Source organism: Podarcis bocagei, assembly GCF_964188305.1.
Source record: "Podarcis bocagei genome assembly, chromosome: 6".
NCBI classification, from domain to species: Eukaryota; Metazoa; Chordata; class Lepidosauria; order Squamata; family Lacertidae; genus Podarcis; species Podarcis bocagei.
In genome coordinates, this window is record NC_138130.1 from 32,504,455 (window position 1) to 32,519,532 (window position 15,078).

General features: G+C 38.8%; 1 protein-coding gene and 1 long non-coding RNA gene across 20 annotated transcripts in view; one reads left to right on the forward strand and one right to left on the reverse strand.

Moving 5' to 3' along the window:
* The window catches only part of INPP4A (inositol polyphosphate-4-phosphatase type I A), a 97,039-nt gene that overhangs the window by 79,331 nt on the left and 2,630 nt on the right, over positions 1–15,078 (forward strand). For 5 of the 15 annotated variants that reach the window (XM_081197554.1, XM_081197543.1, XM_081197547.1 and 2 more), the window contains 6 exons: positions 829–952; positions 2,398–2,524; positions 4,603–4,743; positions 5,800–5,897; positions 9,146–9,258; positions 10,251–10,405. In XM_081197554.1, coding sequence (XP_081053680.1) covers positions 829–952; positions 2,398–2,524; positions 4,603–4,743; positions 5,800–5,897; positions 9,146–9,258; positions 10,251–10,405 — 758 coding nt within the window. Of the gene's footprint in view, positions 1–828; positions 953–2,397; positions 2,525–4,602; positions 4,744–5,799; positions 5,898–7,831; positions 7,919–9,145; positions 9,259–10,250; positions 10,406–12,602; positions 13,951–15,078 lie in introns of those variants that run through there. The other 10 variants (XM_081197541.1, XM_081197549.1, XM_081197548.1 and 7 more) reach the window with 8 other exon arrangements.
* LOC308588901 overlaps positions 1–15,078 on the reverse strand; it is a 30,760-nt gene that overhangs the window by 1,581 nt on the left and 14,101 nt on the right. For all 5 annotated transcript variants that reach the window (XR_014008966.1, XR_014008967.1, XR_014008968.1 and 2 more), the window contains exon 3: positions 999–1,062. This is a non-coding gene — a long non-coding RNA (uncharacterized lncRNA). The remainder of the gene's footprint in view (positions 1–998; positions 1,063–15,078) is intronic.

Consider the following 15,078-nt stretch of genomic DNA (forward strand, 5'->3'; position numbering starts at 1 on the left):
ATAAATAGGTACCGCTCCGGCGGGAAGGTAAACAGCGTTTCCATGCGCTGCTCTGGTTCACCAGAAGTGGCTTAGTCATGCTGGCCACATGACCCGGAAGCTGTATGCCGGCTCCCTTGGCCAATAAAGCGAGATGAACGCCGCAACCCCAGAGTCGTCCAAGACTGGACCTTATGGTCAGGGGTCCCTTTATACTTTTACAAAAGCCAAACACAATATGCAGCAATTGCTATCTGGACTGGTCATTAGTGGGGGTGGGAAAGCAAGGAAGGGAAACTAGTGCATTGTTTCGCATGTGCAAAATACACCATTTTTTTTTTTAAACCCTTAAGTCTTCTTCACAAAAGTTAAAATAGGAACAGTGCTTCACCTGGGATGCATATTTTTTTAAAAAGGGGTGAGGTGCATTTAGGGCAGATGTGGCATGGCTGGTACATCCAGCATTAGTTCTCCCTGTCGCCAATGTGGTATAGCATTATTACATAGCTCTATTAGTACTCTGCTAAAAAGCTAGAAACACATCTATTTATTTCAGCATCCTATGGGCATTTTGACCTGGGCAGGGGAAGAATTTTCTTGTCAAGCAGAGCTTCTGTTTCTAAATAAATATAGGACTCCTGAGGTGTCTATATTCCATCCTCAAAATTTCTTTTTTTTTTTAACCATCTTCTCATTTAAAGCACATTAAAAGGAGCCAATGAAGTTAGGTATACAGATCATTCTTTAAAATTAGGGAGTGGGTCACTGGTGTCCTATCTCTGGCATGAGGGTTTTGGAAGGTCTCTTCATAAGTCTTCAGTTACTTCATTTCTCTATTCCCTTACACAGCTCACAGCCCTTATCTGTGGCTTCATTATCAAGCTGAGGAACTGCCTGCATGATAATGGATTTCTGAGGCAGCTCTACACCATTGGTCTGCTGGCACAGTTTGAAAGCCTTCTGAGCACTTATGGTAAAAACTGGCTGGGGCAAGCATGTCATATCCTTTTACGACTTACTGAACTTCATTCACTGCAGAGTGTTGGCAAGGTGCATGCAGAGGGTTAGAAATGTCTTGTTGATCTGCAACAAAAAGAAGTTTAGAACAAAACTATGTTGTAATGTGGTATCTGGTACATAAAATATTGTGTAACTGAAAATAGATGTGTGATGACCTTGGTCGAAAAACAGAATACCGAGCAACCAGCTTTTGGTTTTTATGAAGCAACTATATACAGTAGGTATCGATTATACCACATCAGAAATCAGTTTTGAAATGCTGGAAATTTTCAAAAAGGTTGCTTACTCTTCAAGTTTAAAAAGAAACACTGCTGGGCATTCTTATGATTGTGTCCTTCCTTAAAAGTACAACAAAGTTTTACTTGTTACCATCTTCCCTCTGCCCCCCCCCCTAAAAGGAGTTTAGACGTTAAGGTTGAAGAGTAAACCAGATTCACAAGGACACATTCAAAATAACTATTTGCAATACTTTGAACATAGAACTAAAGCAAACAAAACACACACACACACACAAAAACATTTGGGGGGGTGTTCTTGAGCAAATTGTCCAAACTATGTATATTTTTTGCAAAAATTCAAATGAGTATTCTCCCGAATTGCTTTTCTCTAGAATTCCCAAGTTAGAAAGGCTGTTGTTTATAGAGTTGTAAAATTTTATTTATGAAAAAAAATATAAGGGGTTCATAACAAAAAAATCACTAAAAATACAGTAAAATAATAAATTCATTGGCATCTACAAGTCCAGGTAAAACATGTTAAACTGTTATTGCAATAGTAGCCAGCAAAGGCTTCAGACAACTATTGAACTTATTTTAGATGCCTAAATGAGATTACTGTTGCATCATATGGGAAGTCATTCCACAAATGGGCCCTGTGACTGGTAAAAAATAAGGTACAAAGTATCAAGTTCAATTGAAACCAATTAAGATTACTAGATTGAATAAAAGTGGCTAGTTTGTTAAAAGACCTTTTCAAAATAAATTTCAAACTCAAAATTGTAAAGCTTAAATATCCCTGTTTTTTGTGTTTCTGCCAAAAATTCATGCTTAAAAACCATGTCTGCAAAATTATTATTTTGATGAGCCACAATTTTGTGAGCTGAACATTTAAGTATATGGGCACATCTGTAAATGCATTGATTTCTGTCTTCAGCGGCAAATTTTCAACCTGTAATTAAAGTGTATTAATTTTTGCAACCCAGCTGAGGTCGAGAGGATTCAGGAGTGTAACAAGAGTCATTTCACGTGGGGTTGTGTAAAATCAGGAAATCACATATGTTACAAAACACATTTTCTTTTTGATACTAGGGTGTCTGAATTCAAGTCAGTTGCCAATAGCTTTTTTATATATATTTAAAGTATGACTACTTATAATCCCATTCATCTTTTCTTTGTTTAGGTGAAGAGCTGGCAATGCTAGAGGATATGAGTGTTGGGATAATGGACTTGAGGAATGTAACGTTTAAAGTAACTCAGGCCACCTCAAATGCATCTGCTGACATGCTACCAGTCATTACAGGAAATCGGTAAAGAAAAAGGGCAGGGGAAAGGGGAAAGAGAAGTGAAAGCACGTTTTGCTGCAGCTAGGACACTTGAATGGCACAGAGAAAAGTAAAGACCTGGGCAAATGCATAGTGATCCAATATAGAAATACTTTTTGAGCTGGTTTTATGGAATGGCCCTAAACCTTTAACCTTGACCTGCTTAACAAAATTAGGCTATATTTCCATTATTTTTAAAAAAAATCTCAGAGATGATCTTTGGTGTGGTGTTTAACCCATATATTTGTTAACAAGATATACAAAGTGTGACACAAAACTCACCTGCTTAATATTATTTTGAGGAGAAAAGTCAAGTTCTTCAACATGGGCACAGAATGTTCATATTCATAAGAATATGAAGTGGCCATTTCATACTCCAGAATGCAATTATTTTGTTCTTGCCTTTGTGATTGGTCTTCTCTTTTCATTCAAAATACTGCAGATGTGGTCTAAAAAAAATCCTTTCTGTTCCATTCCCTGAAAGTGGAAGCTATTAGCCTTCTTTGGGTGACTAATCAATATAGAATAACTATGGGGAAAGGTGGGAGCAAGTCCCACTCTTGTTCTATGTATATACTTTTCTCTTTTTTAAAAGGTAAGCATAGAGGCCCTGTTGTATAGCTATACATAACTTACCTTACAGGGTGGTTGTTAGGATTACAGCTGGATAATGCAGGTAAAGCGCTTTGAACATTTGAAAGTGCTATACAAAAGTCAACTATTATTATTGCCCTCTAAATCAGAGCTTTCCAGACATTTTATGTTGGTGACACACTTTTTAGACATGCACAAATTGGCAACAAGGTAATTCAGTTTTAGTAGCAAACAGAGGTTAAACTAACTCGCACGGCATACCTACACACTGAAGACACACAATTTGGAAAGATCTGCTTTAAATACTATCAGAACCCCTGCTTTCAGGGTTCCTGATCACATGAAGAGAACCCAATGCACATACAGTTGTATGAGCAGGAACTCTATTCTGACCTTAAAATAAGAGCACACAGATCAGGAGAGCCTGTGTTTGTGATTCTGCTCCCTCATCCATCTATATTCAGGAAGTGTCCGGGTGGGGAATCTAGTTAGCTTTGCACCTAACTATTTGAATTCTGCCTTTAGTTCAGTACAGTTCACATCTACATAAAGATTTTCCTTCACTATTATGGCCTGATATGCAGACTTTACTCTTGGGCTTGTAATGAAAGTTCAGAACCTGTCTAAAGGATGGTGCTTGTAGAGATTTAATATCAGCTGTGGCTTAGGGGTAGGCCAGAGCTCAGTGGTTGGAGCATTTGCTTTACATGCAGAATGTCCCAGGTTCAATCCTCATCATCACCAGCTAGGGCTAGGAATGTTGCCTTAAGCCTTGGAGAGCTGCCACCAATCAGCATAGACAATGCTGAGCAATGGCCTGACGTCGTATAAGACAACTTCCTATGTTCCAACCAATCTTCCTTTAGGGGAGTCCATGGGGGAGTACAGGAATCACAGCATCCACAGAAGAAGTTGAAGTTTTTCTTCTTTGAGCTAAATCCACTTATTCTAGAAACAGGACTGACGGAAGATGGATTTCACTGATGGTATAACAAGAGAACATTATGAGGAGACCAGCTGAGCCCATTTGAGTTTTACTCCTCACCTACATGTTAAGAATCACCAGTCATAAATTCAGTTATCACACAAAGTTGTACCAAGTGAGGCACCCTGAAAACCCATTTACTTTCCCTGAGGTGCATTAATTCTTGAGTGCTGAAAGAAATAACAGCCTTTACAAAAAGCTGTTTGGCAGGGCAAGAAAAGACAATTTAAACATACAGTATATACAGAACTGCCCTGAGACCACCAGGTATAGGGCAATATATAAATTCAATTAATAATAATAATAATAATAATAATAATAATAATAATAATAATGATGATGATGATAAATTAATAATGATTTCTGAGTAGACTTGCAAGTTCTGGTGCAGCACTACATTCCTCAGCCTCAAAAGAATGTTATTTTTAAATGCTTTATGATTTGCATTGCTTGTTTAACTTCATTTTTTCTTGCCCTGATTTAGGGATGGGTTCAATGTGAGAATTCCGCTGCCAAGCACCTTGTTTGATGCACTGCCCCGTGAAATTCAGAGTGGCATGTTACTGAGAGTTCAGCCCGTTCTCTTCAATGTGGGGATAAATGAACAACAAACCTTAGCAGAGAAGTATATATATTCTATTTTTAAAACATAGCACACTTAGCCAAAGTTGGATTAAATCATTAGTCCTCCTGGGACTATATTAAGTTAATTTACTAGTAAAATCCAGTTCCCTACAACTTGGTTATCCAAATAAAGGCTCAGGAATAGGTTGGGCGACACTGAGTTTAAAACATTGGCAGATTTCAGTTGCTCAGGTGGTTGTTCACTTTCATAGTAACAACAACAACAATTTTATTATTTATACCCCGCTCATCTGGCTCAGTTTCCTCAGCCACCCTGGGCAGCTTCCAGCACATATATAAAAACACAATACATGTTGTATTATGTTTTTATATATCATCTGCTGTATAATGTGTAAGGTCTTTTACTACCTTTTGACTTAATCAGAATCCTGTTCTCATGGGTTACTTTGCTGCAATAGCATCCAATGCTTGTCATATTTAAATTGCCTTAACTATTGTGCCAATGCGGTTGCTTTGATGGCCCTTAGAATGTAAGCGTTTGGGATGGTTTAGTGTGATGTAAATGAGCCATAACAAGTCTCAAGTTTGCATGGCCCTTCCATCTTCACTTCTCCAGCGCAGCTGAAAGGAGTTTGAAAGCTTCCCTTAAGCACAGCATGCCAGAACTGGCACACTGTGGTTATTGTTAACTGTGGTTTGCCTTGGTCTTTGGCTCTGTCCAGGGGTGCCCAAACTTTTTTCAAAGAGGGCCAGATTTGATGATCTGAACATGCGTGAGGGCCAAATTAGACTGAATTAGGCCCCCGAAACGGACTTTGGACATGCTTGGTTTATGTGAAAGTAGCTGTAAGTTGTTAAGTTGATCAGCTGTACCCTTGATAATTTAGTCCTATCACCCCTCTTCATTAGTACCTAAATTTGAGTGATCATTTGTAGTTTACACACTGTCTGTCATACACTTAAGGAGAGTCTTCAATAACATTTTCAGCATTAAATCTTGAAGCTGTTCTCCTAGCTTTCTTTGTTTGGAAAGGATGTGTGTGAATGAGAGAGAGAAACCTTATTTGTGCTAAGGTGGCTTCTTTGATTTTTTAAGGTTTGGAGACACCTCTTTACAAGAAGTGATTAACATGGAAAGCTTAGTGCGGTTGAATTCCTACTTTGAGCAGTTCAAAGAAGTTTTGCCTGAAGACTGTAAGTGTGCCTAAGAAATATTCATATCTAATATGCTTAAATTTAAGTTAAACAACAGCCACAGTCACTCACTGTAGTAATCCATAAACCAATCAGATAAAATGAAGGGTTGGGGCAGGAGATGATTTTAAGAGCAAAAGGAACATGTTGACAAGGAGTGCAAACTCTCACACACCTGCCACCCGCTACTTGCCTCTCAACAGCCTCTCCCCAGTGACTCACTTATCTATGGGGAATGTAAAATCAGCCCTCCCCACTCCAATGAGACCAGTTGTCCTTTTTAGATTCTCAAAAGTATCTGACAAAGTGACACAGTTTGGAGGAAATTACATTGGAGATAAATTTGGCCATTAGATCATGACTTTCCTATAAAGATGCAAAAGCTAGCTAGCTAGCTAGCTAGCTAGCTAGCTAGCTAAATAAATAAATAAATAAATAAATAAATAAATAAGTAAGTAAGTAAGTAAGTAAGTAAGTAAGTAAGTAAGTAAATAAAAGGACATTTTTATATAGATATACTTCTGAAGAGAGACAGTTAGGCATGGGTGCCTTTTATCTTTAACACTTTTTGTCATCTTCATTTTTAGCCTAGCAGTAGTACAGTGGTACCTCGTGTTACGGACGGGATTCGTTCCGGAGGCCCGTTCATAACGTGAAATCCCCACAACTCGAACTGCTGTGTCTGCGCAAGTGCGTGGAGCAATTTAGTGCTTCTGCGCATGCGGCAAGACCCGGAAGTAACCCGTTCCGGTACTTCCGGGTTGCAGCAGGACATAACGCAAAAAGATGCAACATGAAGCGAGCGCAACGCAATCTGCACAGATAATATTATGCCTAGTATAACAGAACCAATTTGCTCAACAGAATGATCTCATATATATATAATAAAATAGAAGTACTGGAGTATAAAATTAGCATGATGAAAACTGAGTTATAAGATTCTGTTTAAAAAGTGAGTATACAGAAGCAATTTGGCAGTCATTGTCTGATAAACCCGTAAGAGAATTTAGTATTTTTCTGTCCCTGAACTTAAATTATATCATGGAGACCAATCACATACTGGTAATTAATAAGAAGCAATTGGACATTCAAATTTGAAAAGAAGGGGGGGATCAAAATTAAATGGGTGAATATTATATAATAGTCAAGATATGTGTGTGGCAAGCACAGTAAAGGAGGTTTGAGCCATCAGTACCAGGCCCTAGTTATCATGTTTCACAATGAGCAAGATAGTGGCTTGTGAATTTGTGGGGGGCAACACCTATTTCCCTACAAAAAAAACAACCCAATACAGAGGTTTTGTGCAAAATAGTTATTTAGCTGTACTGAAATTCTGATAGAGATCTTGTGGAAAACACCCATATTATTATTTTTAAAGAAGTCATGATGTACGTAGGTGTCTCCTAGGTGATCTGCTACACATATTGAGATGCTAGCTCTAACCAACTAGGTTGTTGAAATTCCTGCATGCCTTCAGCATGCAGTAATCAATGGAAACAGGCCTCCTGCCAGAACTGCCAGAACCAAAATAGGTACAGTTGAGGAGAAAATGGGAGTAGGGGTGTGGCAACAGGGAGTACCCACTGATGCACGTGACAAATCATCCACCCAAAGAAAGTACGAACAAACTTGCACCTGACCAATGATAGTGGATGCGTAATTGATTATTTTTATTTAAGGGTTCTTCCACAGTAAGAGGAAATTATGATTAACTGTATACAGTTAATTATGATTAACTGTATAAAAATATAACAGACTGGCATTTTGATTACGATGATGTAATATGGACGGTGTGAAGAACTTGTGTGCCCAAGTGGTATTGGTTCCACCATAAAGGCCCACCTGGGAGCACCTTCATAGAGAATAATATAGCTATGTCTTACAATGAAAGAGCAGATAAGAGTCAAATGAGATGGTTTTTCAATATATTCAAGTGAGGTCATGTCCCAAGAGCCAGTTAAGAGAAGAAGGGCCAGCTGAGACAACTGAGGTTGAATTGTTGTTAGCAGGACCAAGTACAGGTATGTTTCCTAGATTTCTACCGTTGAGTTAGTTATAGCAAAGGAATATAGTTGCTGTTTAAAATAGAACCGAAGGGGTGTGGATCTATTTTTTTTTTGGCCCAAAGGCCCCATTCTCTCTTGGCTGCTCCTCCATAAGAAGAGGCTGCTGGATCCGGCCAGTGGCCCAGCTAGTCCAGCATCTTGTTCTCATGGTGGCCAACCAGATGCCTGTGGGAAACCAAGGAGCCCTCTCCCCTCCTGTCATTTCTGGCAATTGGTATTCAGCAGTATACTGCCTCTGACTGCAGAGCACAACCATCATAGCTACTAGCCACTGATGGTCTCATATCCTCCATGAATTTGTCTATTCTTTTTAAAAGCCATCCATATGGTCGTCTTAAGTTTCAAGGAACCTGATTCATAGACCATTCCAAAGGGAGGAGGGCAGATGGACTGGGAAGTGTAAATTCCAGGAGGAGAAACTGCCAGATCCAAAGCCTTGCTGGTGTTTTTCTTCCTTGTCAGCTTGGTGTCTTTCCCCCCACCCCATCCCATTGAAACACAATGGAGAGACTTGCAAGGGCAGATGATCTTCTCTGCCTGTGACCCTCCCTCTTGACTCAAGGAGACAGATTTGCTCTATCCTGAGACTCTTCCAGGATCTATAGGATTGCTTTCTAAGGAAATGGTGATCACTTATCAAAGGAAGCTTAGTCTTTCAATATAAATTTGCATGCGGGTGAAACAATACTTCTGAACCAAGAGGCATACTTACAACATGCATTGTGGCAGGCAACTTATGAAAGGTGCTTGCTGTTTGCAGCTTTCCTAAGTACTTGCATTAAAAATCTATTTTTGAAAAAAAAAATCTGCTGACTGATTAATTAGGGGTACTTTTTAGTCAATCCAACAGATTTTTTAGCTGATCACATAATGTAGCCCTAACCGAAACAAATGACAATTTTTAATATGTGATATGTGGACAGTTACTTGATCTAGTTTCCCAGATTAGTACACAGATTCTAAATTTCTGGGGTACAAAATGCCGTGTGACCACACTGTTCAGTGACAAATTTAGCTCAGGGTGCTCATTTCTACAAATTTGCTAAGGTACTGCACAAAAATAGGAGAAAGGAATAAAATGTATAGTTCAGCCTGAAGAAATCTGCATGTGCTGATAAACCTTTCTCTCATGTCTGACCACAGAGAATGGGGAATGCTTACACTTTCTTTATTTCATTTAAGGTCTACCTCGAACTCGTAGTCAAACGTGCCTGCCTGAACTGTTACGGTTTCTTGGACAGAATGTACATGCAAGGAAAAATAAGAATGTTGATATTCTTTGGCAAGCTGCTGAGGTATTTATTATTCTTATTCTACAAACATTTGATGGATATGTGATGTTTGTGCAGGTCACCATGTTTACCTTTTTACTGCCCTGCCCTGCCGGAATGACACCACTGCCTCTGCCCACCCCTTATGAGCTTCTGCTGGCTTGGTGTGCAGCATGGAGTGAGGTGGGTGGCTTGTCCAGGAAGATGGGTCTGGTCTCCAAGGATGTTGAAGGGGAAAGGGAATTACTTGTTGCTCATTTGGAGGATGGGATGGTTTGTAACCTTACTAAGTCCATTGTCCTTGCAAAGGCTGATCGCTTTCCTTCCCAGGGTGCATGGCCATGAAAAACCATGCCTACTGGCAGAATCTCCTGTGTACCACCATGTTTGCTATGTGATATTTATTTGTCAGTGTGCCATTGAAGTAGGATAAGAGGACAGAAACATCCAGGCAAAATGAACAGAGGTGGACAACCACCTCCAAAAGTTCATTTACAGCACTGAGATACTAGTAAATGCCACTTTGTTTTCTCTTCACCTGCTGGTATATAGCCCACTTAATGCTGAAATGGGGTATCTGTGATTCTCTCGAAGTTGCTGGACTAGTGTTTCTTCATTATTATTATTATTATTAAAATTTGTCTCAGGGCAGTTGACAGGATAAAATCACAACATAAAAACATGAAATACACTATCAAAATAAAAACAATTTAATAATTCCACCAACACATTTTACAAGGGCATTGAATGTCAATCAGCCAAAGGCCTGATTAAAGAGGAACATTTTTGCCTGGCACCTAAAGGTGTGTAGTGAATTGGTCATCCTTGACCAATGCCCATGGTGGCTGGAGCCAATGGGAGTTTTAGCCCAATAATAACTGAAGGGCCACATGGTCCCCTTCCCCATCTTAAGGCAACCTTTCCCAGCCTTGGGTCCCCTTATTGCTCCCAAATGTGGGGATATTACATTACACTGAAACATTACAGTGAAGCTAATAGATAGTGTCGTTTTCTAGATTTGCCGCAGACTCAATGGTGTTCGGTTTACAAGCTGTAAAAGTGCCAAGGATAGGACTGCCATGTCAGTGACTCTAGAGCAGTGTCTAATATTGCAGCATGAACATGGAATGGCTCCACAGGTCTTCACACAAGCCCTGGAATGCATGAGAAGGTAAGGACCGTCTGCTCGCTGGCCTCTTGTTCCTAACCCTGGAGCCATGTAAACTGCAGATGGGTGGTTTTCAACTATCTTTGATGGGGATAGTTATATAACAAATATAACTATCAAGAAAGATAAATTGCACAGCCTACAGTTTCCTGAAGTACTTTGAACCTCACTCAGTATTTTTTGATATAAAGAGACCTGTCATATTTGTATGTGTATTTTTTAAAAAAATCTTCTAAAAGAGGAAAATATTTTGTATAGTTTTCAGCAGTTTATTGAATAATTGAGATGTAAAGAAAAGTATTGCACAGCATGCAAGTCTTTTCTGCTCTACCAATTTGAAAGCTTTGTAATTGTAGGATTGCCTCAGTTGTTGTCTTGCCATTTTTGCTTAGAGGTGATCTGTATGGTTTACCTGTTCTGTGAAGGATACACATCTGCAGGTTGCATTGTTTTGCTATGCTTATTCCTCAAGCAATACAGTTTGCTTCTTCAGCAAATTGTCATTTTGAATGTTTCATGATGCAGCAATCAGAACCCATCACAACCTGTCAGTGTTCTGTGGTCATATCAGTTTAACTCCTGTTTTCTGAAGCTGCAGACATACTTGAAAATTCTATTGTTTTTAAAATGTAAGCAATCTGTTTATTGTTCAATACATTGTTTCAAGCACTACCCGAAAGCTCCAATTTTACATACCAAAAAAGAAAGGATAAGAAATCCAGTTTTAGTCTTTATTGGTGTTTTCAGCACTACCGTGGAGTCCTGTTCTCAACATTCACTTTCGCTGAATGTACTGTACTGTGTGTCTTCTCACCAAATTCTCAAAAGTGTTCAATTCTCTTATCCTTTCTGTATGTTTTTGCTATTTGATCCTTTCTAAATCTTCAATGGTCTACTTTTTATGTTACCTTTTTACTTCAGCAATATTGCTTTCTGAATTTGCCATGGAGTCTTTTATTCCATAAAGGGGAATCACCTTAAACCTGGGCTATGATTAAACCAGCATCCTGGTTAAGAAAACATTAACATATATAAGAGAGAAAGAGGCAGAAATATATATGCTCAAATGCATTCCCAGCCTCATTCATAATATTTAATTGGTGTCCTTCTGATAATACTAACTACATTTTTAATAGATATGGACATTTTTAATAAAAGTGGGTACAAGATAGTCATTGTTCATTATTTTAAAGTCTCATTGAATGCACCTGATTGTTTACCCAATTCTGGTCTGGGAGAGAAAAGCCATGCCATTTATGTTAAGTACATTTAACATTTAGGAAAACAACATTAGGGCTGGACCCAGAGAAATGCTGGGAGAAGGGTAAAACGTGGAAGGTTATCACCCCACTCCCATCCTTCCTTCAAGAGCCCCATGAAGAACTTCACATAAGGGTTGGTATGCTGTGGTGTAGGGGACTGAGGTGGAAGGAGGAATCCTCAGAAATTGGACAGAGGCAGTGAGGGGCGTAGCGCGAAGGGGGGGGGGGCTTTCCAGGGTGATTGTCCGGGGTGCTGCTTATGCCACCTTCCCTGAACCAGCCTTGCCCCGGTGTTGCTCACTGAGTAGGAGGCCAATTTGCCTTGCTTATTATGGTGGATTTTTGTTTGTTTGATGACTTTTTAAAAATAATTTTTTTAACTAACCTACTTTGGAGCCAAGTAATTTTTAACACCAGTACCTTTAATAGCTAGGTTATTGAACTAATATGGTACAACTCACATTGAAGAATTTTTGAAAGGGTCAAATGCTATAATGGTTATTCATGTTCAGTTTTGCTTTTCAGAGCTCCCTTCCTTTGCAGCATGTGGAAGCATGGCAGAGCAGCATGGAAACATTGCTTGGCCAAATGAGAAAATGAACATGGAAAACCATTCTTGTTCAACCTACATGTATTTATTTTCAGTAGATTACAGTATTCTTTCTTATTTTCTCTTTTTATTCTCTTTCTCTCTCCTTTATTCTGTAATTGTGCCTTTTATTATTATTATTATGATTTAAAATTGGCACACCTCCCTATTCTTTAACCTAACACGTTCTATTTTCTGTTGTGGCTTCTTTGATGTTTCTTTTTCTCCTCTTCTTGATTTGATTCTGTTTTATTTTGCCACTTTTATTTCCTTTTGGTACGACCATTGCATGTCTGTGTGTGTTTCTTTCTTTACTTTCCTTTCTCCCTGAACTTCTTCCTTTTCACAGTATTGGAACACGGGAGGTAGTCACGCAGAAGAACTTGTGTGGCCTGGTGCCCATCCGGGATTTCAGGCTAGACCCCAATCTTCTCTACTCTATTCCTTTACTAGCTCTAAGCCCCAATTTACTGATTGTGTGGCTATTTCTGAGCATTGCCTACTTGGTGGCTAAATTACGTTGCAAGTGAAGATGAGTTTAAAAGCAAACAGAAGCAAAAATTTCAATGAAGTGCCAGAATATTTATTGCCACCTGGTACCTATTTGTCAAAGAATGTCTCATAGCATCGTCTGCCAAGAATAATAATTATTATTATTATGCCTTACAATTTTGTGTTTCTATTGTACTAAACTTGTAAATACACATCAGATTATTTTATGAAAAGGAATTGTATTGAACGTTTAAACTGTTAACGCTTTCAGTGCTTGTAACATAGTCTGACAGCAGCCCTGTTACCTCGGTATTTTACCCAACCTGAAGATTAGTTTCTCTTACCAAATATTTTTCAGGCATCCAAATCCGGAGTCTCTTTACTTTCTCTCTCTGTAGATACACAGTTTTGTTTCACATGTTCCATGTATTCCAGAGAAAGGAACTTGTATTCCAGAGAAAAGAATTTGTATCTTTTTTGTATATTCTTAAAGTGTGTCAATCTTGCGTTTCATATTTATGTGATATGCGAAGAAACAAAGTGATGGTTTGTAACAGGTTTAGCTAAACAAATATGCTCAGCACCTTATTACTTTGATTACTAGGCATAGCCTCTAAAGCAGCCTTTGCCAACTTAGTGCCCTCCAGATGTTTTAGACTACAGTTTCACCATCCCCTGCCAGCATGGTTGTGCTGGTTGGGGGCTGATGGAAGTTGTAGTCCAAAACATCTGGAGAGGGCATTAGCTTGGTGAAGGCTGCTCTAAATAATTATAGCGATCCATGCTTAGAATCATGTACTTGTGTCCCCCCCCACAAAGTTAAATCTGTTGCAGCAAATTATACCAACTTTAAAAAAAGAACTAACTTGAAGTGCAGTGTACTGCATGCAATATACCGTACTTTCAGTTTATTTCTATATCTACTTTTTTAATGTATCAAAAAGGGAAGAGTGGGTAGCAAAGAATAGCTTACAAATAATCTGTAATTCTATTTAAATCTTCGGGAAAATATTTTTATAGTGTATGTGAATGCGATCATATGTAAATTAATCCTGACATTAAATATTGCCATAAAAGATGCACTAATAAGATATTTCAGCTAATGGTTAACGTTTTAGTTAGAAGAGATGAAATAAACTTAAAATAGTTAAAAGATGCTAACATAATTGAGTAACTATTCCCAGAAAATTACTCTAATACTTCAGTGGACAACAGAGAATTATGCTTAATTGCTACAGTTATGACATTTAATTGTTCAAATATGCATATATCAGCATTTAGAAAGCTTGTATAGCTATAATATTAAAGTTATAATTTTGTGGATTAATTTAATTAAAAGGCAACAGCCAAAATTGCACAAACGGAATTCCCCTTCTCTTCCACTCCCCATTCCCTCTCCAATTCTGCTTCAGAAGGTTTATGAACCTCTAGAACAGATTTGGGGGGTGAATGGGAACGTGAGGAAGATGAAACCCCACTGCCCTAGTGGCAGTCCGTTCCACAGGCATGTGACTGCCATTGTAAATTTGAGATTTTAAAAGGAGTTAAGTAGGCTTAGAGACAAATTCTAACTGCCATGTTCCATTGTGCTATGTCCCACTGGTACAAAGATGTTGTTTCGATTTTGACAACTAGTATAAGAAGCAGATGTAGCCTTGATTATGGACTGTTTGTATGTTACCAGAGTAGCATGACAGCTTCTGCTCCTGTAGCTCAATCCTGTCCTGCTCCAATAACATTTGTAGGAAGCAGTCACGTGACTTGGGGTAAACAGGCATTATTTCACACTACATCAAAATCACTTCTTATGTACTCAGAGTAGACCTATTGAAATTAGTGGACCTAAAGTAGACATATCTACTAATTTCAGTGGATCTGGTCTGAGGAGGATGAAAATTGGATGCAACCCAGTGATGTTGGTGTGGGAAATACTCCTGACGCATGAAACTGCTTTATATATACATTACTGTAGAATGTTTCTACAGTTGCAGGTTTCATCTGCTCAGAAGCAGCAGCCACACTACTCAGGCAATATAACAACAGGTCTTGTGAGGAATGCATTGCAAGATAATTATCTGCCCCACCCCCCTGAAATGTAAGCATACCGCACGGCAGCATTAATGCCTTTCTTGTCAGAGGAATGCTTCATACATACATTGTAACTTGTCGTTGCATGCATTGAGTCTTTCCTCTCAAACAAGAATAAAAAAACACGCATAGGGTCAAAAATGTCTATCTTGGTCATATGCGTTTCCCAGAAGCCATAATTTCAAAACACACACACACACTTCTTGGTAAGTAGCCAGTTGTTAGGCTGACTACAACCAGGCAAG